Consider the following 27,441-nt stretch of genomic DNA (forward strand, 5'->3'; position numbering starts at 1 on the left):
AGAGTTCTGTTAAAAATATCATTTTTTTGCCCTAGCTGGTTTGGCTCAGTGGATAGAGTGTCGGCCTGCGGACTGACGGGTCCCAGGTTTGATTCCAGTCAAGGGCACGTGCCCAGGTTGTGGGCTTGATCCCCAGTAAGGGGCATGCAGGAGGTCGCCGATCAATGATTCTCTCATCATTAATGTTTCTAGCTCTCTCTCCCTCCCTCTTTGAAATCAATTAAAATATATATTTTAAAATGTCACTTTTTTCATAGGCACAGCATTAACATAATCAAGGGAGTCTGGCATAAAACCCTATAGTACTTGAACAAGAAACACATAAAATAAACAGAAACCCAACTCATATTCCAATAGGCCCTGGTAAAATTCTTACACTCGTAGGAACTATGGAGACTCCTCCACGGCCTCAGGAAGGAGATGTGACTTTCTTTCAAGGGGATTAAAGTGACCTTTTTTTTTTTTTTTTTTTAATCAAAGCGCGACATCAGCCTTCTTGCTCCCACAGACCCAATTGGGCCATTGGATACATAAGAATGAATAAGATGGAATTGAATTATAACAGTATTTAAAAAAGAGAGAATCCATGAGTTTACACTGATACCACAACTTTACAAGGTTTCTTCCTAGAAGAACAATACCTAATAAACATAGGGGTGCTAGACACAGAACACCGCCACCTGACAGCCACCATGGCAACAGCGGACGCAGCGAAACTCTGCAGTAGATGCAGACACCTTAAAGCCGGTGAGGAACAGACTCTCCACAGCCTCAACGTACCTGCCCCCCAACCATCCATTAGTGAAAAGTGGAAAACGAAGCTTTACAGGGAAACCTGGGGAACTGTGATTACACTTATCACCAGTGAGGGACAAAGGGTCACCGTGTGCCCCCCATGTGAACTGCCGAGAAGGTCACAGCGTCACCTGAGCAGCTTTCCTGTTACACGTGTCTCAGGTGAATCAAGTCGTAAGAAAACCGTCAAACCAATTCAGTCGAATGACAGTCTGTGAAACAGCTCTGGCTGTTTAAAAAGGTAATTCTGTGAAAGACTGGAAAATGCTGGAAATGGTCCTGGGTTGAAGGAGTGAAAGGAGACTGAAAAGGGGTGACCAGCATGTCCCTGATCCTGGACAGGAGTTTGGATTGAAAAAGACAGACACTTCTACAGGACACTGTGGGACTGCTGGTGAAATGGGTTAGTAACTAGATATTAACTGACAGCATCATATTCATGTCAATTTTTTTGTGTTAATCCTCACCTGAAGATATTTTTTCCATTGATTTTAGAGAGAGTGGAAGGTAGGAAGGAAGAGACAGAGAGAGAAACATCGATGTAAGAGAGACACATCGATTGGTTGCCTCCCACAAGCCCCCAACCAGGGCTGGGGACTGAACCTTGAACGGAATCAAAGCCAGACCCTTCGGTGCTCGGGCGATTCTCTAACCACCCAGCATTACCGGCCAGCGCAATGCTAAATTTTCTGAGTGTGACCATCCGTCTGTGGTTATGTAGGAGAATTTCCTCGTCTGCTGTGGACACCTGACACTGAAAGTGACATCCGAGTCAGGGGGTGGGATTGCGTGGAGTCTTTAAGCTTTTACTTTGTTATCAGGTCATCACATTTTTTAAAAATTAAGGAAAAAGCATTAGTTGAATTGGTGACGGCAAATGTCCCCCACCTTCCTCCCGACTCCGCCAGTGGTGGCCCCTCTGGAAGGGGTCCTCCGGAAGGACTGAGTGTGGAAGCACCAGTGCTGTCCCCTCAGCACCCCTTTAGCCATGAACGCATGAACACGTCTCTGTGTCCTCACATCCTTGATCCAGCTTCTACCAGAAAGAATGCCCGGGGAACCTCGCCACCAGGTTTGAAAACCTGCCTCTTCCGCGTCAGGGGCGAGAGCTGGACCCATTAGTTCACAGCGGAGTGAATTCAAATCAATTCATATCCAACCAACACTGCGAGCCACAGTGGACCAGGTCGGGGGTTGGACAAAAACACAAATGGAACAGACTTTCAGCTCTCGGGGACTCAACACCCCAGGGGTGGCCTAGCGGCCGCATGCATGCATTCCTCGCCACACTTTACCGATATAGTCGGAGAGGTTGACTTTCAGAGTCTGGACCAGGAGCCCTTCCTCCACCAGTTCCTTGTACAGAGACTCGATGGTTCTGGGAAGGGAGCAGACGGTCGGTTTCATGAGCACATACGCAGGGGCAGCAGTATTTCCACTAATCATCACGTCTGCAGAGAACTTCAACCAGATCGATTTCAAAGTATGTTTGTATATGTGCAAACAAATGGGTTTTTGAGGCATTTCTACATTTTTGGGATAAATTAGACTTTTTAAAAAAACAATACGTTCACACATTCATGTATATAGCAGATGTTTCCCAGGAACACGAATGGTATCTAAGGACCAGCTATAACGCCTGCTGTCTGTCCTTCCATCGGTCTTCATGATAGCAAAAATGTGAATTAGAAATTACCCAAAAGGGTAACACAATGGACCATAGCCATATAGTCAGTTAGCATCGGCAAGCCGTGGTAGATCATTAATCCTCCTCAAAATTGATGTTTCCTTTTAAGCCAATAGCATAATCGTTTACAGGAAATATGTATAAAGAACAAAAGACTTACAGGGGAAATGATTCCAGTCTAAAGTTCTGAGTGTGATGATCTTTCAGGAGGATATTATACTTTTCCATAGTGTTTACAGATGTCAAAACCACTTCCCTAAGAGGTCCTTGGGCATACAGCCAGCACACGGGTAATTTATACTAATTGAGGGAAAACATGGAGGTACTGTGCCCCTTGATGAATGAGACTCCCCAGTGAAATTAACTGGGGCCCGACTTGCAGGAATTCAGATGGGTCAAGTTCAAATATTGTTTGGCAGAGTCCTTGGAGGTGTTTTGTCTTTTCCCTTTTCTTTCCCAGGGGCCTTACTCTTTCTTTAGATGGAGGAGCTGTAAATGTGACGATATGTAAACAGCTCCGTGGCTGCTCGAGGACCCAGGTTAGCGTGGATCCAGGTTAAAGACTTCAGAATATCAGGTTCAAGCCAAATACCAGTGGGATGAATGTTAATTCAATGACCCCAGCCTTTGACTGACTGGAATTTTATTCCACCAAGTATATTTAAAACATGGTGCCCTCAGCTGAGAACGAAGGAGGTTTTAATTGTGATGGAATTTGTGATAACAGGATCTGACCTATGTCAAGGAAATATCAACTATAGCAGTTTAGCTTGAATACCTTATTTAATATAAGCATATACATGCACAAAATATTAACATGAAATGAAAGATTCTCTAAAAGAATGGAAACTCTATATTAAGAACACAAACCTATATTTGAATATTGCCAGTGAAATAGACTTTTGTTATAGAATACATTTTCACCTTCAAAACTACCTTAAGCTATTATAAAAATACTGGATTAAGGTTTCTATTAATTTGATGAAAAAGACATTTCTTAGAGTGTCTCCATATGTCCTCAAAAGTTGGATCAGGATGCTATCATTTAAACAATTTCTAAGACCCCCATGAATTTTAAAATGTAAAAAAGGTCACATGAGCTCAGAAGCAAGGGCTCACTCAACATGTGCCTTCTGGGCCCATCTTCCTGGTGCATCTCCCAGTAGGTGCTGCTCCTTGTACAGGGTGCACGGAGGCCTCACTGTGCCCGTGACACCTATGGGGTGTGGGGAGCCAGCAGGGGCCCCTTTGCCAGATGGAGGCTGAGGACTCAGGTGTGCCCCATCCTCCTGTGGGTGTCCCCACGCCCCCCCTCCACATGATTTACAACAAAACAGGGCCCTCCTTACCTGTCAGCCGTCAGGTCTTTATCCTTCCCCCTTCTCCCCTTCTTCCCCTTATTTTTCTGGAAGACAATGGGAATATCCAACAGGTTAGGAAAAACAAGGAAGCAGATTAACTCTAGAAATCAGCTAAGGGAGCTGGTTTCTGGCGGCGGTGGGAGGGAAACACGGAGCAGTTAGCAGGCTGGCTCCAGGAACGTAGGAACTAGCCCCAAGATCCCATGTTGCCCAGCGGACACGTCCCTGGGTGGACAGAAAGGGGGGGCAGCACCGTGAATCCACACGGGGCCGCATTCCCAACAGGCCCTGGGCATTGTGATTCTGTTTCTCTGGGCTCTGACACAGGGTACAACAAAGCGTGAGAGGGCCGTGCACGCAGGCTCGCAAGCCACGCGTGTCTTTGGTACCCAGTCACCTCTCTGTTAGCACCCAGTCTGCAACCAGGAGCCCACAGGGCCGGGCAACTGTCCACCTCTGGTTCCCAAAGGCTCTGCCTTCAGACTCGGGACAGCAGGGGAGGCGCGGAGAACATGATCTTTATAACGGGGCCTGTGGCCTCTCCATTGTGATGAGAACACCCCGCTCCCAGGAGCAGGTTAAGGTGCCTCAGCACAGGCACAGTGCTTCCAGCCCGGCCTCCTCCTCCTTTCCTGCTTCATCTTCTACTCAGGCCTCCTCAGGCGACCCGTGATCCGTGCCACACAGGACTGACCGCGGGCCCTTTCTTAACGCTCCGCTCTTTCTCTCCTCCCTATTTCCTCATTCATTCATTCATTATTTTTATTGCAGTATAATTTATGTACAATAATGTATACCCATGGCTTCTCCAGAACTCTGATGACTTAAAAGGTTTTGTGCTACAACAAGGGAGGAACTCAAGAAAGAGAGAGATGGCCCCGAGAGGCAGGACCAGCAGTGTTATCAAGGGGTTGCCAGCTGATGAATGTGAATCGATTAATTTACAATAAGAAATAGAACTGTCCAGGGAAATGGACCCTGTAGATGTCCCCCTGGCCAGAAAATCAACATGGAATGATAATAATTTCTTATGAGGCTGCTTGGTGAGAATGCTGCAGACCAGCGGCTGTAAATTTGAGCTTCCCACGATGCTCTCCTCGGGTTCCATTAATTTGTTGGAACGGCTCACAAAATTCAGGGAAACATGTCTACTGAAGTATATTGTAAAGAATACAGACCAATAGCCGGGTGGAGAGACACACGGGGCGAGGTCTGGGAGAGTCCTGAGTGCAGAATCTCGGTAAAGTTGGGGTGTCACCCAGTAAAGTTGGGGTGTGTCAAGCCCCTGGCATGTGATTTGTTCACCATCCTGAACACTCTCCGAACCCCGCCCTGGGGTTTTTATGGAGGCCTCTTCACGTCAGCACGGTCAATGACCCTCCCCCTTTCCGGCCAGCCTCCCTCCTCTAGAGAATGGAGGTGGGGCTGAGAGTTCCAGGCTCCTCCTCATGGATGCTCTTCCTGGGGACCACCTCCCATCCCGACCCATCCAGGAGCCTGCCCAGCACTGCCCCATCAGAACAAGATGTTCCAAGTGCTCCTATCACTTAGAAATCTACAAGGGTTTCAGAAGTTCTTTGACAGAAGTAGACAGAGACCAATATATATATATATTTTCTATGACCTCACAGGGCCCTAGGAAGGAAACTTTAATTACTGGGATCCAACTGGCTACTCTGAACCACTGTGAGAAGGATCCGCGGCAATTTAACCCTTTGTGGTCGTATTAAATTTGGACATGGGTGTCGTACTGGTCGGAATTAATTTCCATTGAAAGAGCAGTGATACATAACATGCAAGATTATGAAGGATAAACAAGATTTATTAATTCTTTTTTGGAACTACGTCACTACTAGTAGAATCACTACAAACGTTATCACTTTCTATGTCAGAGTCAGTATTCAAGGTGCCAAAATAAACTCTTCATCGTTACTTTCAGATTCACTTCTTTCGGTAACTTTCTTTTTGCCATTTTGGAGTATTATTTTGAAATATCTTAACAAGCGAGAATGCCTAATTACAGTTAAACGTAATTTGTAAAGCTTTATTTGGAATTCTGCGAAGTATCTCCGAAGCTTGTCGATTTCTTCACTCTCAAAAGGCGACTGACTTGCCACGGTGTTTTGCATGGCGAGTGTGGAACGACGGCGTTTGTTTATATTGAGTTTCGATATCTCCAATTTGTCGGGGCAATATTTTGGTTCGTGACAAGGTCGCTTAGACACTTAAGAGCTTTCGGAGAAATTATGAACTGATACATGAATGAATAGAGTTAAGATTCATACAGTTCCTTGCTGTGGTGGCTGAGAGCAGACATACGACCGCAAAGGGTTAAAATTCAATTCATCTGATCTGCCCCCACCCCTCCAAAGAAGCTGCTCATTGCCATCGGCCCCCCACCTTCACAGATCTACCTACAGGGAGAGATGGGTGGGCATGTGAGGCACGTGCCCTGGCTCCTCTAGTTCCCCTCCGATCGTTGGGGCCTGGGCGATCAGAACCCACAATGGTGAGGGTTGACTTTATCCCCACAACCCAAGGGCTAAGTGGTAAAACAAGGCAGATTCAGGGAGGGAAGGCATGTTCCCCGGAAGCAGAGGGAGAGCATCCTGGCCACGCTGCTGGAGCCTGGGAAAGGGGCTCCTTGTCAGGGTTGGAATCTGCCCTCGGCCTCATCCCCCCCACTCATTCACTACTCACATTTTTACCTCCTTTCTTCTTTCCTGCTTTGACCGGAAGTTCCTTTTCTCTGTTCACGGCTAGTTTGATGTTTTTCAGTTCCTGTCTCATCAGCTCATCAACCTAGGTGAATACAAACACACGGCTTTTAGGTGACTTGCATGCCTGGTGTGTCCTCAGTTCCGGGTCGGTCATGAGGAGGACGGCGCTGCCATGAGGGCGTGGTGTCAGCACGCCAGCAGTGTGGCTCTACCTCAGCGGTTCTCAACCTGTGGGTCGCGACCCCTTTGGGGGTCAAACGACCCTTTCACAGGGGTCGCCTAAGACCATCAGAAAACACATATATAATTACATATTGTTTTTGTGATTAATCACTATGCTTTAATTATGTTCAATCTGTAACAATGAAAATACATATCAGATATTTACATTACGATTCATAATAGTAGCAAAATTACAGTTATGAAGTAGCAACAAAAATAATTTTATGGTTGGGGTCACCACAACATGAGGAAGTGTATTAAAGGGTTGCGGCATCAGGAAGGTTGAGAACCACTGCTCTACCTGAACCCGGATCTCCGACTCCAGCTCCTTCCGTTTCTCCTCTTTGATCATTTCCGGATCGTAGTCCTGGAGGAAATTCAACGACTCGTCTTTATTCTTCCATATTTCTATGCTCCAGAAGGACAAAGAAAAGGAGAATGAGCATTTCTTTCAACATGAAGACAGATAAGCAGCTCCTGCAACAGAAAACACGCGTTTACTTTCTACACACAGGTCGGGCGGGCCCACCTCACTGCGGGGACCGGCGACTCAGCAGGAAAGCTGGCCGGGCACAGCCAGTCTGGATCCAGGTCTGGCAAGGGCAGAAGACCTCAAAGGCTGGAATGGGCCCATGTGGCAGGAGTGGGCATACAGGAGGGGGCTGGCAGCCGGGGCTGAGTTTTTATTATTTGAAATAACCACTCCCACGAGTGAGAGAGGCCAGAGTGGCCTCCCCCGTTTCCAGAGTCAGAGCATGAGGAAAACAATGGCGTAAAACATCTATATCATCCCATTGGTGTGAAAAACGCCTTCAGTCATAAATAAATGAACGTCATTTTTGTCCCGAGCCCTCCGGAAGGTGAGCTTGCGGTTAGCGTGTTGGGTGTGTGCACCGAAAGCTCAGCTGGTTTGCTGAAACGTACATAAGCTTAAATGAGGAGAATTGGAGATGGAGGAGTAATAGCATGCTTCTTCTTATGTGTTTAAAGCTTTCCCCCTCGAAAATACTATAAAAGGTTTAAATGTGTCCTATTTGTTAACAGTAAATATCTGATTAACTAATAACAATAACTAATGAGAATGTACTATCTACTTATAACAACTCTTTTCTAACTTATACGATGACTAAATCTTCTCCAACAGTGATTTATAAGTGTTTCAATAAAGCAAAACTGCTTTGTTATTTATTAACTTTGCTTTTCACTTAGATACTGTTTTACCAAATCGGGAAGCAATGCATTCAATAATGAGAAGAACACATCGAGAAGCAGCACGTGCTGGTGTGGATGCGGGGAGGCGGGGAACCTTGTGCACTGTTGGTGGGATGCAGGCAGGCGCAGTTGCTGTGGAAAACAGTATAGAGGGTCCTCAAAAAGAAGTTAAAAATGATGGCTCAGCGACTACACTTCTGGGTAGATATCCAAAGAAATCCAAGACACTAATTCAAAAGAATATATGCACCCCTGTGCTCATCGCAGCATTATTTACAACAGCTAAGCTATGGAAGCAACCCAAGTGCCCATCAATAGACAAGTGGACAAAAAAGTGGTGGTACCTATACACATGGAATATTACTTGGCCATAAAAAGAACGAAACCTTACTATTCGCGACAAGACAGCGTGGATGGACATAGAGGGTATTGTGCTAAGTGACATAAGTCAATTAGAGAAAGACAAATACCATAGGATTTCACTTAGATGTGGAATCTAAAGAACAAAATAAATGAACAAACAATATAGAAACAGACTCACAGACACAGAAAACAGACTGCTAGTTGTGGGGAGGGCTGGGGTGGGGACTGGCTGAAAGAGATGAAAGGAGTAAGAAGCACAAATTGGTAGTGACAACAAAATCATGGGGATGTAAAGTACAACATGGGGGATACAGTCAGTAATATTGTAATACCTGTGTAGGGTGCCAGGTGGAAAACACATAAGACATTTTTAAAAAAGCAGAAAGGGACACAGACTTCCACAGAAAGGAAAGCATGACGCGGTTACTGGGGTAACAGCAGTCGCCCCTCGGGGCCAGTTGCCGGCGCTGTAACTGTAACACAGCGATGCAGCACGCCAACCGCACCTCCACTCCATTCACACGGTCCGGGCCTCGTTTCCACGTTTCCACCGAGACTTTGCCTTTCTCATGACACTCCTGCACAGGGCACTTCTCAATCCCTTCAAGAATGTCACGGACATTTGTAAATGCAGGCAGCCATTCACTGCCCTCCAAGGGCAACCCCTGCCCTGCTCCCCCCTCCAGCAGAGAATGAGCCTTTATCTGAGACTGAAAAGCAGGCCAGGCGCTTTCACAGGTTAGGGGGTGAAAAGGGAGGGGGCTTCGTCTCAGCGATTAAAATGCTAATGTTTGCTCTGAAAAGGAAAACCTTTGATTTTTAAGAAAAGAGATCTAAGACAGGACATTTCATTTCTTTAAGTTACTGAGGACCTGGCAGATAACACACAAAGTGCCACACCACCCGCCCAGGGGAGTGACACCGTGTCCTGCTCCGGAAGGGCCACTGGGCCTGCTTTGGTTTTAGTTTTCGGTTTTTTTTTGCCATAATGGAAACAGATACTACACAAAAGGCATGGATAGTCTCAAGAGCTTTCCTGGAGCTTTTCCTCGGTTAAAAGACTTGGCTTCTCCAGGAAACGTAAGATTTCCCCCAAATTAATTTTTCCTTTTATCAAAACAACGCATGCACATTGTCTTCAACAAAGTTCGAGAGTATTAAAAGATTATGATGAAAAATTGTCTGTCCGCCTCCAGGACATTGCCTGATGACATTCATTCCCACGTTCATTCATTCATTAGAAAATGCACTGAAAAAATTCAGATGTATTCACTGAAAAAATTCAGATGTATTCACTGAAAAAATTCAGATGTATTCATAAATCTGACTTATTCAATGCTATGTAATGTATAAGTACTTTCTCCACAAATTGTTAAATTCGGATTTTATGGAACCTCATTACCAGCCAGGCTCTGCCCTCGGAGTGGCCCTGCTTCCAAGGACCTGGCTTCCCGCTGCAGGAACACACACATCCAAGTCAGATGGGGAGAAGTCAAGCTGGGTCAGGGTGGGCACCGGGTCAGGGGGGAAGGCCTGCAGGGACAGGCATTCCAGGCAAGGGGAACAGAAGGTACGAGAGCCCTGAGGTGGAAGTGTGATTGGCTTGTGGGCGGAAGAGCAGAGCAGCCCAGGGGAGCAGGGTGTGAAGTGATGTATTTTCACATGAGCTTTGGCTGTTTCTCAGGTCTTCTCCCGGTGTCTAAATAACATGCTTATAGTGCTACCTGTTGATTTACCAATGTTAGCTACAAGCTCCTGACTTCTTATGATGGTAGATGAAGATTTTGCTCTCTCCCACTTTTTCTCTTTCTCCCTTGTTTTCAGAGGAGAAGAGAGCCAGGCCTTCCAAATGCTGGGGAACTGTTGCCCGTGTGCGTGCAGGACAATACCTAGATGAACAGGGCACTGAAGTCCCCTTCTCAGGGTGCCCTGGAGGACAGGCTCCACCTCAACGAGGGGGTAATGAGAGGATGAGGGTGTGGCAGTCAGGAGAAGCAAAGGAAGGCCCGAGGATGAGGTGCCCGAGCCCTGGGAGCCAGGGCTTCTGGTCAGTTACCTAATCTGTTGGAAGGCAGGGAAAATGAGCTTGAAGGTCCGAAAGAATAGGAAACAAGTGAGGGTTTAACTTACACAAGCTACCCAGCATATGGCACTGTCCCCACCCCATCCACCGCCACCATCCAGTAGGCGTGTTGCTGGCATGTACCACTCTGTACCTCCAGGTTGGCACGGTGCCAGGCACGCGGGAGACAGCCAATGGTGTTGAATGGATGTTTTTGATAGTGACTGCTCCGCTCTGTTGTTGGTTAAAGAGTGGATAAACTCTCAAACCTCAATGACAGCAGGTCTATCAGCACCTGCCGACAGGGGGCAGTGATGCTCACCTGTCCTGGTTGTTGTGAAGAACTGAAGTCAGCATGGGAAACACTAATCTTTGCATGTCTGGAGCCCCTAATAAGTTTAAGATTCCCCCCCGCCCCCCTGCCTTCCTCCCCAGTTAGAGCAGCACCCAGTCCTGCCAACACTGTCCTCTCCTCTGGGCTTCTCCCGCAGGTCAGCCTTTCACGCAGAGCAAGACCCTCGCTCTAGTGCTTTGTGAGAAAATTTTAGGGGTACACGTCACTCTTACTTTGGATAACTGGTATATCAAACCTGTAAGGACACTGGGATTGTGGCTGAGGATAAGGCTCCATTTATTGGGGTAAAACCACGAGTCGATTTAATAATATGTTATGTAACCACCAGCATTGCCGGGAGCCGGTCCATCCTTGCTGTTTCAAGGGACCTGGCATATATGGCATGTGGTTCTTAATATGTTTGCTCACCTTCTTGGCGCTGTGTTTTAACCAAGGTCACCTCTCCGAGAAAGGTTGAATCCCCAGGTAGGGATTTTCCCCTGAAGTTAGGGAGGGAATAAAACCCCTCAACTAAGTGCCAGGCGGGTAATTAATCACTTTAACTATGAACAATCATGCTTGAGCTACATAATCTTTACTCCCTGGAATGGAGATAAGAAACGCCCTAACCTTTGTAATAGAGATTGATAGGATTGAATCAACTGGTATAAATACAGATGTAACAAGACAGCAACACACAGAACTTAAGAGACAGAACTTAGAACACAGAACTTAGAAGAGAACCAAGAAGACAGAACCTACACAGAACCTACAGACAGAAGAACTTCGCTGGAGAGAACATGGCAAAAGATCCTGGACTGAACCTGACTACAGAAATTGGCAAGAGAACCTGACTAGAACCTGGTGACTGAACCTGGCTGGAGAACCTGGATAGAACCTGGCTGAAGAACCTAGCGAGGGAACATGGCTACAGAACCTCACTGGAGATCCTAAGCAGAAACTCTCTGGAGATCCAGACCAGAACTTGGCTGGAGATCCTGGCTGGAGATCCTGGCTAGGTTGCTGATCAACGGAACACTGTCTCTGTGTCATTCCCTCTTCACCGACTCCGTCCACACCTTTGGGGACCCCTGGACCCGCTGGGGTTGGACCCCGGCATCGCATGGGTGCTGTCCAGACAGGACCAGAGTCAGAAGGAGGCGCACATGTGCCTGACGCTGGGGAAACTCCACTTCACGCCCTTGTTGCATTTCTGAGCAATTCCCAACTACCACCAATCAGCACCAACGACCAGAGTCCCTGTGGCCAGTCATTCTGTGCTGGGGTTTAACCCGAGGGTGGACTGGACCCAAAGGAATTGGACAATTGTTCTTATAAATCTTCGTGGAAACATCTGAAAGGCCGATCCGCACGCTTGCAGCTCCAGCTGGATGTGGCTGTGCTAATTATGAGAACAGGGACAAAGAACGGTGTTGTATTTGGGCACAGGTCTCTCAGGGCTAAAACCTTTTGCTGTATGGATAGTATCGGTTTGTCAAACCATCCAGGACATGGCTTCCTTCCCTTTCATTACAGCCAGAGAATGTGAAGTGTTAGGGGTCCAAACACAGAATGGAGGTTTGGATTATGTTCTCATCCTATTTTCTCACCCACTATATGCCTTCTTCCTTACCCACTGTATGCCTGGAAGGCACTCAAAAGAATCTGAAAGTAGAGGTGGGCAGGTCTTGGCTCTGAGCTGCATGCTCGCAGCCTCTCCTGACGGGGCGCTGGGTGCTGGGGTCAGGGGGTCTGCAGGCGGACAGAGTGACACCTCAGTTGTTGCTCTCATTCTCCAAAACTGACCTTTGTATACGTTATTTCCTTCCTCTATTGTTTGACGGAAAGCACTGGGTGACATTTTCCACGGCTCATCTTCCTCCTGTTAAGCAGAATGATATTTCTGTGACTCGCAGGCACAGTGCATCTGCCGAGACCGGACAGAAGGGGTGCATCTGTCCTGACTCCTGCCCCCATGGTCCCCACACAGACTCCTCCCTGGGCAGCACCCTTGCGGGCCGCCGGACTCAGGGCGTGGATGGTTCAGGAGACGTAGCTCCGCTGCTGCCTCATGAGGCACCCTGATACCGCTGCCCACACCGGTCGCCTCCCCTGCGGTCCCCACGCCCTGAGTTTGGTCCTATCCCCTTCCTCCGCCAAGATGCCATCCAAGCCCCACCTGGGCTCCAGGGCAGAGCCAACCACCTGCCCGAGCACCTGCTGACCACGCCATCCTGGGTCCCTGCACCGCCTGCAGGTGAGGCTGAGCCCTCACCCCCTGGAGAAGTCCCCTCTGCCCCGCGGCTCCCCCTGTGACAGCCAGGCCTGCAAACCCTCATCTGATGTTTCTGAGCAATAATGTTTGTTTATACCGTTCGAGTGACAGGTGCCTGCAGACCACTCTCATGGCTGTTGTCACCCCACAGAGGGAGGGGAATACTGTGGTGGACGTTATGTCCATGAGGAGGTTTCCTTGGCCCCCGGGTACTCCCTCCACAGCTGAGAGGCAGCGGGGCCACCAGACAATGAGCACTTTCCCCAGCGTGGCTCCCGGAGGACATGGGCGTGTCCCTCCTTTCCGGACACCATGCACCCAGGGCCGGAGGGGAGACCGGTGAACGGAGCTCACAGAGTGAGGGGCTCCGAGGCGGAGCGGGTCGGGGTGCTGGGGGTCATTCATGGAGGGCCTGCCTGGAGTCACAGCTCACAAATCATGCGGGGCTGCTGCAGCCCAGGAGGGAGACCACCTGCCTTGCAGAACCTGGGGGAGAACTTGAGCCCAGAAACACCAGGGGCTCAGAGCCCAGGGAACAGCTGCCCCACCATCCAGGACCCACAGGAGACCCGAGCTCACTGGGAAGGTACGTCCCTTCCCAACCCTCATCCCCCCAGTGCCCAGGGCTGGCCACCGCCGCTCCTGGCTACCCTACATCCAGTCATTTGAGAAAAGCCTGCGAGGTCAGCAAGAAGACCAGTGTTGGGCAAAGCATGTCCTTGGAGGAAAGAGCTAATGTATGGTCACCCGGGAAATTTGAAATAACTGCAATTAACCTTCTCTGAGGTCCTATTCATCTCTCTCTCCTCTGGTGTCACTGAGGACTTATGGGTCTTTGACATTTTTTAGTCAATGTATTGCTAACGATTATTGCCATTTTTGTTTTGGATACTCATGTCCTAGGTAGCCTCCGGGAGCCCCTACAGGTGAGAATACTGCCTTTATGAGGAGGAGGAGGAGGGGGAGGGGGAGGAGGAGGAGGGGAGGGATAAGAGGAGGAGGGAGAACAGGAGTGGAAAATTCCTGTTAGATCTGAGGCAAATGTCCCCTCCTCTGTGAGGCCGTCCTGGATTCCCCCAGCAGAAGGACTTTCCCCTTGCTCAGCAGGACGCTCTGGCATCCTGGCGTCTGTTTCTCTGTACGGATTACTGGCTATTCACATGTCCTGAGTGCTCGCTTGGAGCAGGGTTCCATGTCGCTGATGCTCTGTACCCTGCCTCAACTCCGCACTGCGTCTGGTCCCAGAATAGGTGTTTAAGGCACGTAGGTAAAAGTGAGATGGATAGGTCTATTTGTATGACTTTGTTTCTGTAATAAATATTAAGTTCTTGAGGGGAACGCAACATGGAGGCCAATTGGGGAATCTGATCCTGGCCGCAGAGAATGTTGGTAGTGCAGATACTCCCAGACGTCGGGGCGCAGTGCTCCACACGGTGCCCACGTACCAGGCGGTCACGGAGACACCTTTTCACGGCAGGGGGAAGCATGATGAAAGTGCTTGCTTTCCTCTGGACGACGTTCTTCCTTTGGTCGACAGCCCTTGAAGTTTATTGGGCCTATCCCTTTCTTTGGTTGCTCTTTTAAACCTTCAGTATTTTGCTCATTTTGAAATTTGTAAGTTACATCCCTGACCTGGGAAGGGGATGTAACTTACAACCCAGATATGTACGCCTGACCAAGAATGGAACTCACTGCCCTTAAATGTGTGGGCCAATGTTCTAACCACTGAGCAACACTGGGCATTCCCCCACCAGCAAACTCCTGAATGGCTCAGAACCCAGGCCACACTTGTCCTTGGGTGGCCGTGCCTTGCCCTGACACCATCTCCGGTCTCCCCGCCTTTCCGTCCTGCACCTGACTGGCCTCCCTGCCTTGGTCACTTCCTCCCTTGTAGTCCATCCCACAACCTGGCCGTGCAGCACAGATCTTAGACTATAACTTGCTGAACTCCGAGCTGCTCAAGTCACTGCCCGGAGCTGACTCCTCTCCGGAGGCACAAGGCTCCGCCAGCCCCCCCAGCCCATCACCCGCTGCACCTTGGCGGTCCCACCCGCCGCACATCCCTCTCTGAAGCTGTCCTCTGGTTCTCTGGCTCGGAGATTGCCTGGAACCCGCCTGGAACCCCTCATCCTGCCTCCAATACTTGTCCTCCAGGGCCCTCTCAATAGCCCCCCTGCTACCTTTGCTCATTTGTAACATCTCAGGAACATACGAAGCTTTCAATCTTCTCCCTGTGTGACATTTTGAAGAGTATTTTCTGTTTATAGAGGTTAGTGCAAATATTCAGATAATCCTATCAGCTTTTTAAAACTATGAGGTCTTTCCTGGTTTCCTGATTATACACATGTGGCTGGTGACTGACAAGCCACTAGGTTATGAGATACCAGAGCATAGTCACAGCTCTGCCCCGCGACACAGGCCGCGTGAGTCAGTGTCTGTGCACGTTCAACAGAACTAGTTCCTCTCTCCAGGCCTTACCCTCCCACCAGCATGAGTAACAGATGTCATTTTTCTACAGGTCAAAATACCAACTCACACACGGGTTTCGCTGGCTGGTCTCAGGAATGCTTCCAGACACTTGGGGGTTGATTCTAGAATACTTTTAAAAGTCAATGGGGCCCTAACCGGTTTGGCTCAGTGGATAGAGCATTGGCCTTCAGACTCAAGGGTCTCAGGTTCGATTCCGGTCAAGGGCATGTACCTTGATTGCAGGCACATACCCAGTAGGGAGTGTGCAGGAGGCAACTGATCGATATTTCTAACTCTCTATCCTCCCTTCCTCTATGTACAAAATCAATAAAATATATATTTAAAAAAAGTCAATTGGAAAGATAGTCTGATCTCTAAGAAGCATACCCGCATAACTTAAATATACCAATTTTTACTAGTGATGACCATTTATTCTTTTAATAATCACACTGTCACTTTGGAAACCTGTACTTTTCAGGACTAAATTCATTTCTAAATGATTCTGCAGGGTGTCGTCTCTCATTTGCAACTACATCATAAATACTGATGTACTCAAACTTTGCTTTTTGTTCCAAACTGTTCATCGTTAAGTGACTCTTTAAAAAAAGTTTTTATTGATTTTATTTTTTTAAATATATTTTTATTGATTTTTTTTTTTTTTTTTTTTTTTTTTTTTTTTTTTTTACAGAAAGGAAGCGAGAAGGATAGTTAGAAACATCAATGAGAAACATCAATCAGCTGCCTCCTGCACACCCCCCACTGGGGATGTGCCCACAACCAAGGTACATGCCCTTGACTGGAATCGAACCTGGGACCTTTCAGTCCGCAGGCCGATGCTCTATCCACTGAGCCAAACTGGTCAGGGCAGTTTTTATTGATTTGAGAGAGAGAGGAAGGGAGAGGGAGAAAGAGATGGAAACATCGATGAGAGAGGAACATCATCGAACGGCTGCCTCATGCAAGCCCCATTCTTGGGATTGAGCCCGCAACCCAGGCATGTACCCCGACCGGGAATCGTGCCGGCAACCTCTTGGTGCGTGGGTCGATGCTCAATCACTGAGCCACACTGGCCAGGCCTTAGGTGACTCTCGAATAGCTAGTTAATAAAATACCATCACTCAACACAGACCAGATTGCGTAGCGTGTAGTACTTTCAGATTTTTATGAAACGAGCTTCACTCACAGTGAATTTTCAATCTGCAAATGGCAGGCGCCCTCAAGCATGCCGAGAGAAGAGATGCTCAGAATAACACTGAAACTCTTCCAATTGTTCTTACTCTTGGGGGCTGCTTAAACCTCTCTTACCAAGCGAGAGGAGGATTATTAAATCAGCGTTCTCATGTGAGCTGTCTTTTTTGGGGGGAGATGAGGGAACAGTTTATAACTTTTGGGGTGTAGGCAGATTAGCAGGGCAATAGGTGGTCTCACGAGTTGGGTTCCGTGGAGATACTCAGAGGGTTTACTGGGAGCAGCACCCACAGGAGAGGCGGGGAGGGAGCAGCGGCTCGGGGCCCAGGGAGAAGCTGACGGTTACGCAATTACAAGGAGCTCTCTGCTGACCCCACAGAGAGCCAGGAACTGGGAGAGCCCTTTGGAGTGGCCCCAGTGAGGTGAGGGGCTGGGCCTTGGTACTCTAACGTGACTGTCCTTGGATGCAGCTGCCCTGGGGGTGGGGGATGGTAACCTCAGGTGGATCAGCTCCCTTAGATCTGGAGGTCAGAACATTCTGGGCAGTTGGGGACGGAGTGCCTGGGTCCGGAAGGGGATGCCCAGGGGGCCCCCCTCAGCATCGAAAGGATGGCAACCCACTGTTGATCAGCATAAACAAAGGGGGAAAACCGCTGGCTGACAGCGTGATTTCCTCGGAAAGGACTGACTGCCATCTCAGCAGACCTGAGATGATCCCATGGAGTCAAAGCAAAAGAGCAAAAAACTCAACTTTCTAAAATTCCAAATTCCTTACCTTACTTTTTTCTTTTGGTGCCTTCTTTTCCTTAACTTTTTTGACTGGCTTTTTTTCCCTTTTCTTCTCCTTCCTTCTTTTTTCCTCCTCTTCTTGGTTTGCAATAATATCTTGAATAACCTGGTGAAACACAAAACAATGGTAGCATTTTAATGGACCTATCAGGAGGAGGACTTTTTCTAGTCTGGATGGAAGTGTTTGCTGGTCAGTCTCGGGTCTCTGCCCGCTCTGGGCCGGGAGGCTGGCTCCTCCTGGGACATCACAGGCTCTCGCCTGCCTCTGGGCGGGTTCATCAGTGGGAGGCAGTAGTCAGGCCTCTGAGGGCAGATGGAGAGAGGTCAGGCGTTCTGAGCCCAGCTCCTCCCCAAGGCAGAGCTGCTCAACTCCCAGCGGCTCCATGACACGAGGGGATCGAGGCTTCCTCCACACCCGAGCCACGAGCCACGGCCTCAGTGCCAGGCTGGCCACACCTCTTCGCCCAGTCCCAGTTGGGGACGCCTTGCTTCCTGCGGGGGCTCCGATGGTGACAGCTGCTCTTGCAACAGCATCACGTCCCCGTAAACGATCACGCGCCTCTTCTCCGAGTTGGTTTCTTCCAGCTGTGGTTTACTTTGTATTTCCTGCAGTGACCAAACCCGTGTACTCCTCTACAATTAAAATGTTTGTTAAGTAGTACCTGGTTCACACAGGACCAGCGTCTTCGAAGAATCAGTAAAGGCTTCTAACATGCCATACAATTCAGTTCAATACAACGGATGCCTGAGGAGCTCTCACTCGCTGGGACGGGGAGCTATGGACTCTGGGAGCTGGGAGGGTGAGGATGATATGTAGGACACACATCCTGTTTGACCCTCAGGCTCTGCTCATCACTGGCCATGGGACTGAGATGAGCAACATACCTGATCTGAGACTCAGTTTTCTCAGCTCTAAAACGAAGTTAACACGTCCGTCCACAGCACTGGCAATATGCCAGGCCCCCTTCTGCAAGCTCTACCGACTAACTCTTTTACTCCTCTTCTCAGCCCTGGGTGGCGCTGTTATCACCCATTTTACTGATGAAGGAACTAAGGCACAGAGTTCAGTAACCTGGTCAAGGACACACAGCTAGTGAGTGGCTGAGCGGGGATTAAACCGGTGCTCACCAGGATGCACTTCATCATGTAGGAGAGAGGAGGTGAGACGAGAAAGGTATGTGCAAACTCATCCTATAGTATGGCATGCGTATAGTTAAGTAAGAATAACGCTCTGCAGCTTCAGGATACATGCATGTGTAGTCTAAGTGTAAAGAAACGGAAAGGAATAGGTTTCAAAGGCTGACACCTCCCCTCTAACGTGCTGTGCTCACCCATCCTCCTGGGAGCAAGGCCACCTGATTATGTCTTATTAGTATTTACCCAAATGCTCAGTTCATTCTCTAGCAATATATATGTATTTAAAATATATTTTTATTGATTTCAGAGAGAAAGGGAGAGGGAGCGGGGGAGAGAGACGGAAACATCAATGATGAGAGAGAATCACTGATCGCTGTTTCCTGCACGCCCCCTCTGGGGATCGAGCCCACAACCCAGGCATGTGCCCTGACCGGGAATCGAACCCTGATCCCCTTGTTCATAGGTGGACACTCAACCACTGAGCTACACTGCCACTCTAGTATTATATTTTTGATGTTTATTACCTATGTTGCTCTTGCGAGCTTAATTCACACCTTTTAAAGTATGAAAAACAGCTTTATCATGAACAGAGCAGCCATTCTGGCACCATCTGGACTTAAAAAACCCCCTAAACAAAACTATAGTCATGTGAGCTTGCATTCTAGGAGACTGCGGTGGGGTGAGGCCCTGAGAAGGGCACTGGGGAGGTGAGAGGTGACGTATGTGTTGTGTGTATTTTTTGGTAATAAAAAGGGTGTCTTTGGACAGGATTAAAAGTCTCTTGTCAAAATAGCAATGTTTTCCTTGGGGATCGAGTTCACCTCAACTCGTAGAACCAAATTGTGGCTGCCCATGAGTGTTGTATTCTGAAGCACTGTGGGGCATGGGCAGTTTTTGGTTCTTGGAAGTTTAGAAACTTTCAGAAATGGAAAGACTTTTAAAAATACATAAAAATGTGAGCAGTTGCAAAAAGGATAAAATCGTTATTTGTGGAGCATACAATCCAGAATATCTTTTAAAGCCTTATCAATTGTGTTGTTTGTTCATTTAGTTTTTGAATAGATAATACATTCACATGGCTCAGAATTCAAAAATAACAAAAGAGCATGTAGCGAAACATTTCCTCCCGTGCTGTGAGCCAGCCAACAAGATCCACTTTAGAAAGCCAACTCATACCTTAGATATGCTTCCAGAGACATGGTAGATAGATACATGAAAACGTGTGTGTGTGCCCACACCCATGTACAGAAAGCAACTAACATCGTCTGCCAATCATGTCCATGAAAAATGGTATATGATTGTGGTGGTCCATCTTTTAAACCAACACTGAATTTATTTTGCTCATGCTCTTCAACTATAGCAAAATCCTCCAAAATGCACACATATGTACACACACGTACATGTACTCTAAGCATATATTTGCTGTGAAACCATCTCCATAAATCAAGTTTAGAACATTTCCAAGATCCCAATAAGATTCCCTGGTGTCTATTCATTGTTAATCCCTTTTCTCTCCCCTCTCCTCCGTCCCGGGCCAGCATTAGTCTACTTTCTGCCTCTACAGATTTAATGTTTCTGGACATATCATATAAATGAAATCATAGAACATGTAGTCTTTAGGGTCTGGCTTCCTTCACTTAGCATGTCTTTGAGGTCACCCATGTTGCAGTGTGTACCAGATGTTTGTTCCTTTATTTATGGCTAATACTCTATTGCATGGATTGACCACATTTCACCTCTCCATTCACCAGGTGATGGACATTTAAGTTGTTTCAATTTTTGGCTTTTGTGAGTAATGCTGCTATGAATATTTATATACTAGCATATAAAAGCCTAAGCGACCATTATGACCGAACATCAGGTCCTATGACGTGCACTGACCACCAGGTGGCAGACACTCAATGCAAGAGCTGCCCCCTCATGGTCAGTGAGCTCCCACAGCCAACTTTCCAAGGCTGGCCAACTTCCCATGACCTCTCCCCCCTGCTGACCGGCTCCCCCTCAGCTCCGATCAGGGGTGGGGGGCAGCTGGCCAATCTTCCGCGGCCCCTCCCCCCAGCTGGCTGACCCCCCAATAGGCCTCGATCGCCAGCCAGGCCAAGGGACCCCACCCATGCCCGAATTCGTGCACCAGGCCTCTAGTTCATCTATAATTTTATGTGTGTGTAGACATATATTTTCATTTCTTTTGGATAGAGTCCTAAGTGAGGAACTTCTGGGTCATTTGTAAATTTATGCTTAACTATTAAGAAAGTGACAAATTGGTTTTCCAAAGTGGCTGCCACATTTTACATCCCCACCAGCACTGTATGAGGGCTTCCTTTTCTCCACATCCTGTGGAGAAACATGTGCTGACAGTGGCAATTATTCCAGGAGGCAAGAATCTTTTTGATAACAGCCATCCTGGTGGGTAGAAAATGGTATCTCTTTGTGGTTTGAATTTTGTTTTCCTAATGACTAGTGATGTTGAGCATCTTTTCATGTGTTTATTAGCTGTGAACTGTCTATTCAAGTCTTTTGTCAAGTTTTCCATTGCCTTATCTTCTCATCATTGACATGTGTAAGGGTTCTTTGTATATTCTGGATACAAGTCCTTTATCAGGTGTATGTTTTCAAATATCTTCTCCCAGTCTGCTCTTGTCTTTGCATTTTCTTAATGTCTTTTGAAATGCAAAAGTTTTGAATTTTGATGAGGTTCAATTGATCAATTTTGTCTGCAATGTAGCTTTAATTTGCATTTCTCTTATATGTGTGAGGGTGATTATCTTTTCATATGCTGAACACCTTTTATTATGTTTCAAATCCATTTAGATTTTCTGTTCTGAGAACGGTCTGTTCATATCTCTTGGCTGTTTTTTATGTTGGGTTATTCATGTTCTTATAGAGCCATGGGAGTTCTTTATATATTAGAAAAATCATCTCTCTCTATGATACTTACTACAAATAATCCTCCTAGTGAGTCCTCTGCCATTTGACTTGACTTGGGGTTGCTTCTGCCATGCAGGTTAAAACTATTTTTTGTGTGTAGTTGAATTTATCATTTTTTCTTCTATGACCTGGGATTGTTCAACAGCAGTAGAAAGGTCTTTCTCACCATGAGGTTATGACATATTTCTTCCTTGGCTTCTTCAAGTCCTTTTGTGTTTTTGTTTTGTGTGACATTTAAATCTTTGATCCATTTGAAACCATTCTGGGATAAAGAGATGATTTAATATTCTTCTTTTTTAGATGACAACCTGATTATTCTAATACCATATATTAAACTAGAGGTCCGGTGCATGAATTCATGCACAGGTGAGGTCTGGCTGGCCCGCCCTGGATTGGGACTGATTGAGCTGGGCCAGCCGGGGGAAGGGGACTCAGGAGGTTGGCCAGCTGGCCCCACCCTCTGGTCAAACTTCTGGTCGAGGGGATAATTTGCATATTAGTCTTTTATTATAAAGGATGGTCTTTTTTTTCCTTATACAAGAAAGGTGAGGTGCCACATTTATTATATAACTATCTTTAAATATATACTTGGGTATATTTCTTGAGTTTCCATTCTTTTCCTCTGATGTGTCTTTCTAGTCATCTGCTTATACCAATGGTCCTCTAATGACATGTTTTCATACACAGCAGGGCTCATTACTCCTCATTACACTTTATTTTCTGAGTTTTACTAGTTGTTCTTGGTTATTCACTATCTACCTGAAGTTTAGAATTGGGTTGGTCACACTCCCTGTACCCCCTCCCACCCATGCTCCAACATAATGCTCCTGATATTTTTATTGGGTCAATGACATTTATAGATGATGCTGGGGAGAGCTGAAGTATTTATGATGTTGAGTATTTCTACCTAAGGACACTGTATGCTTTCCCATCTTTTTGTTCGCATCCCTCAGAATATTTTAAACTATTCCTCACATAAACACGTATTTAAGTTTACTCCTGGGTATTTTATGTTTGTGTTGTTGCTATTGTAAATGGGCCCTTTTATCATATTTCCTATCTAGCAGTACCCACAAAAGCTACTGCTTTCTGTACATTAATTTTTTAACTCCCTCATCTGATTTCTCATATATGTTAAAGTAGTTTTTCAGTTCATTCTCTTTGTTTTTGTAAGTATAGAACACATGTTCAAAGGGTGATCATTTTGCCTCTTTTATTCCCATCTCTACATCTCTATGTTTTTTTTTTTTTTTTTTTTTTTTTTTTGTCTGTCAGTAATCCATAGATCAGATGGGACAATGATGACCAAGGCCACCCTTGTATTTTTCCTGACATTAGTGGAAATGTTTCTAGTGAATTTCACTAAGCATGACATTGGCTTTTGAACTAAGATGGAAATATTTTGTCATGATAAAGAAGTATGTGTATATTCTCATTGTTTTTTTAAATTTTTTAATATCAGGAATGGATGTTGAATTTTCCAAACGACCTGTCAGCATCCGCCGTGATGAGCTTATGGTTTCCATGTTTGGCTCTCTTTATATGACACAGTGTATTCACATACATCCTGAGATTGAGCCATTCTTACATTCTGGAATAACCGTGCTTGCTTGATTGCGGTGTGCTGCTTATTTAAGGTGCTGCTGGGTTTTAGTTTGCTAATATTTCAGTTGAAATTTTTGCACTAATACTCATAAGGAAGACTGATCTGTGGTTCGATTTGTACTCAATCTTTTGGGGGCTTAGTATCAATGTGATTATGCTCTTTTCATTAAAAAGTATTTGTACTGTTTTTATTTTTTACAAATATAAACTTGACTATATGCATCATTAGAATGATTAGGCTTGGTCTACCTCTTCATCCTACTACAACTAACATTTGTAACAACTGCTAAAGCTTCCCGAAAGCTTTTTGCGTGCCCAGTTCTGTGTTCAGTACAAGTATCATCCCCTCTAATCAGTGCATCAGACCCAGGAGGTAGACACGGCGTGGGTGTCCTTGTGCAGATGAGAAAACTGAGATGTAGGGGGAATAGCTGGCCTCAGGCTGCAGACCTAGCACACGGGGGCTGTGACTTCTCCACACCAGCCCGACTCCTCAATCTTCTGCTCCGTGGTCCCTTGTGTTATTTTAATTATTAACCAGGCGTCCTCAGTTCTCTCTTGTTTTTAGTTTGACTAGATGTTAACTCTTCTTTTAGATGTTTCCCCGGTACAATTTAGACATTCCACTGACATTCTTAATCCTATAATTGTTACCTTTCTAAACTAACATGCAACGTGTTTGGCTGCTTGCCATGGGCTTTCAAGACAGGACCTGTGCCTGATGATTTAGCTGGAGGGACAAGACCTAAACATAACGAGTGAAATAACACCAGTCCAAACCACAGTCACTCAGGTAGGGCTTGGTGACCTGCCAAACAAGGGTGTGGGTAATAAGTGTCCACAGAGTTCAGAGGAGAAAGACGGGAGTCCTCTGGGGGTGGAGGGAAGGCTCTGGAAGCTGAGTTGGCTTTGACAGGGAAGTGGGGGAGACCTGTGTGCTTGACTCTGAGAGCTCCTGCAGGGGTGCACAGGGGACAGACAAGATGACCAGAGCCCTCCACAGCTGCACAGTCCCTACTGAAAACCAGTAGCCCATTTCCTGCTTGGTCAATGCTATAAACAAGGCAAACATGAACAGCTTTTTCAATGTCTGTGGCAGGGATCAGTGAATTACAGTGACTGGGCCAAATCTGGCCTGATGCACATGTTTATAAATAAAGTTTTATTGGAGCACAGACATGTCCATTCATTCACATACTGTCCGTTTTTGCTTTCATACTATCATGGCAAAGTTGAGTAGTTGTAGTAGAGAATGTAGGTTCCATAGACTCAAATATTTACTACTTTTGTCCCTTTATGGAAAAAATTTGTTGATCCATGGAAGCGTGTCTTATTATTTCCTTAGTATCAATTTCTTCAATAATATTTATGGATCAAAGGATATATAGATTAAAATTTTTGATATTTACTTAGTCCATTTCCCATAAAAAATGTTATGCTCATTTATGTATCCAGCAGCAATGTATGGGAGTGTTTTTTTTCCCTCACATGCTTAGAAACTACAGTTATTATCATGATTTCAAATTTTTACCAATCCCATATGTGAAAAAGATACAGAACCATTTTCATTTTTTTAATATATTTTATTGATTTTTTACAGAGAGGAAGGGAGAGAGATAGAGAGTTAGAAACATCGATGAGAGAGAAACATCGATCAGCTGCCTCCTGCACATCTTCTACTGGGAATATGCCCGCAACCCAGGTACATGGCCTTGACCGGAATCGAACCTGGGACCCTTCAGTCCGCAGGCCGACGCTCTATCCACTGAGCCAAACCGGTTTCGGCTTCATTTTTAAATTTCTTTGTTAGTGACTTGTAAAATTTCTGCTATTAAATTTCTGTTTGTATTCTTTGTCGTTTTTTCTACTGAGGTGGTCAGATTTTTCTCATTACTTTCTAAGAACTCTATATATGAGAGATATTTATCATCACATGTTATCAGTCTATTCTTTTCCCATTACTGTGATATTTTAATTACTTTATCTTTATAATTTGATTTATATCAAGTGGGGCAAGTTCCCTGTGGTTATAGCCCTTTTCACACATTTTCACGTATTTATTCTTCCATGTAACTGGAGAATAATTTTGTCAATAAAGTTGTTTTGATTTGATTGGCATTGCATTGACTGCATAGAACAGTCAAAGGATAATGTGTACTTGTACTTTATTGAGTCTTTCCAGGGAAATAATTTACCAGTCTGTAGCTTCAAGTCTTCTTTCAATTTATTCAGTATAATTTTTACAAATATCATTTTGTATAATATGTTAATACAATTTTTAAGTTTATTGTGTGTTTTAGGAAGATGATCAGATAATGTAAAAATAATGATAAAATTATCACTCTAAAATAGTTATAACTCTTTTTTTTTATCTTACTGCATTAGGTAATAAGAACTTACAGAAAAATATTAATTAATACTTCTTACAGAAATCATTTCTTTCCCTGAGTTTTCCTTTTGAGGGCAATGCCTCTAAAGCTTCACTGATGAGAATCATGCAAGTCTTCTCTTGGTTTCTATGATGCTCCGAGAGTAAGGACATTTCCCTCTCTCTAGTTTATTAAGACATTTCTAAGACTAACTTTCCACGTCAGTTTAGTCAGATGCCAGGGAGATGACCAAATAGCACTTCTCTGGAAGAACATCGATGTGGCAAACAGTGGAGTCTGGATGGGTGAGAAGGACCTGAGAAGGAAGGTGGGTGGATGGGCGCCGTGGAGGGAGGGGGGGCCTGACATGGACAAGGGCATTTCAGGCGCAGCAGTCTGAGGGTGAGGAGGAAGGTGAGGGGGTGTGGTAGTGACTGTGGTGATGATGGGGCAGGAGACGAGACTGAGGTGAGCAGGGACATGCACAGAAAGGGCTCCTGAAATCAAGCTGCTCAGAACTAACTAATTTGAGCACCATGTGTTGTTGCATCTCGTTCAAAGGCAAGAGGGAGGAAGGTAAGTTCATTTTGAGGTAAATTGGAAAGTACATGCATTGGTGACCTCATGGCAGACCTAGTCATTTACATGTTCCATTTTTGCAGTGGAGTTGCTTGTAAAGGGGGCATCAAAACAATCAGGAGACTGGGTATGAACTAAATATCTTCACTTATCTATTAAATATATTTAATATTACTTTTGCAAAAAGTACCATGAAAAATGTACGTTATTAAGTCTTATTGTGACAATTGACGTGCAACAAAGTTGAAAAATAACCAAGATCTGCCGGCTGATGTGGCTCAGTGGATGACTATCAACCCATGAACCAGGAGGTCATGGTTCGATTCCCGGCCATGGCACATTCCCAGGTTTCAGGCTCAATCCCCAGTAGGGCGCATACAGGAGGCAGTTGATCCATGATTCTCTCTCATCATTGATGTTTCTATCTCTCCCTCCCTTTCCCTTCCTCTCTGAAATAAATTTAAAAAGCATAGTAAAAATAAATAAATAAAAATAACCAAGACCTAATAACGACAAACCAGCAACTCCAAACTTTAAGGAAATAAAATCACGGTACATTTACATTTTATTTTTCAGAATATTTGTACCTGTTGTGGGGTCTTGTTTGAAAAAATGATAGCGGAACCTCCTTCTTCTGCTTTAGGGTATTCGGGGAAGGTGCCAGTTAAGTTCCTGAGGAGGAAGAAAAGGCAAATTTAATAGAAAGGATCACAGTCCTCCTGTTATTTTCCCCCTTAGCTGGCTCTGTTGATGCTCATTTAAATAAGTGCTAGTTATTCAGACGGGGCCGCCCTGACCATCCGGGGCCAGACTCGAGGTCTCTCAGGAGCAGGAGGGTCTGGCACCGCAGGAGCGGCTTCCCTCCTGCAGGAGTTGTTACTCTCTCTCTCAGGCAGACTGGACGCTTCGCTTTCTTTTTCCCCCCTTTAAATTATTGAGCTACTCTGTGCTTGAGTTAAGAATCAAGACAGAAGCACAAATCATTTCTTCCTGTTTAAAGTTTAGGATAAACACAGGAGTTTGAAACTAAACAGAAGGGTGGAGGTGTTACAGTTACAAATGTAGTAATAGTGCATGAAATACACACGCATGCTTTAGGCTTTAGTAAGCCTAAGGGTCTATATTTTATGGGTGCCAAGTAGTAATTTACTTTTGCTGTAACCATATAATTTCCTACATTTTGAAAAGCAGGCTTTGTAATTTAATGTTGAGGAATTTCAGAAGGAATGTGTAGTTAATATTTCTAAAGGGAACTGACTGGCACAAATGTTCTGTTTACTCAGCATATAGAAAGAGAAGATGGCCCATCAGTTCCATCAGTACAGAAGCCAAGGGTCCGAGGAGAC

General features: G+C 45.8%; 1 protein-coding gene across 1 annotated transcript in view; it reads right to left on the minus strand.

Annotated features, from left to right (window-relative positions):
* IQCA1 (IQ motif containing with AAA domain 1) overlaps window positions 1–27,441 on the minus strand; it is a 117,934-nt gene that overhangs the window by 36,563 nt on the left and 53,930 nt on the right. The window contains exons 7-13 of the mRNA XM_059703636.1: window positions 26,683–26,767; window positions 17,464–17,583; window positions 12,563–12,638; window positions 7,087–7,193; window positions 6,544–6,645; window positions 3,832–3,887; window positions 2,091–2,173 (exon numbers count right to left, since the gene is read on the minus strand). Of these exons, the coding sequence (XP_059559619.1) occupies window positions 2,091–2,173; window positions 3,832–3,887; window positions 6,544–6,645; window positions 7,087–7,193; window positions 12,563–12,638; window positions 17,464–17,583; window positions 26,683–26,767 (629 nt within the window). The remainder of the gene's footprint in view (window positions 1–2,090; window positions 2,174–3,831; window positions 3,888–6,543; window positions 6,646–7,086; window positions 7,194–12,562; window positions 12,639–17,463; window positions 17,584–26,682; window positions 26,768–27,441) is intronic.

The sequence above is a fragment of the Myotis daubentonii genome, chromosome 7 (genome assembly GCF_963259705.1).
Source record: "Myotis daubentonii chromosome 7, mMyoDau2.1, whole genome shotgun sequence".
NCBI classification, from domain to species: Eukaryota; Metazoa; Chordata; class Mammalia; order Chiroptera; family Vespertilionidae; genus Myotis; species Myotis daubentonii.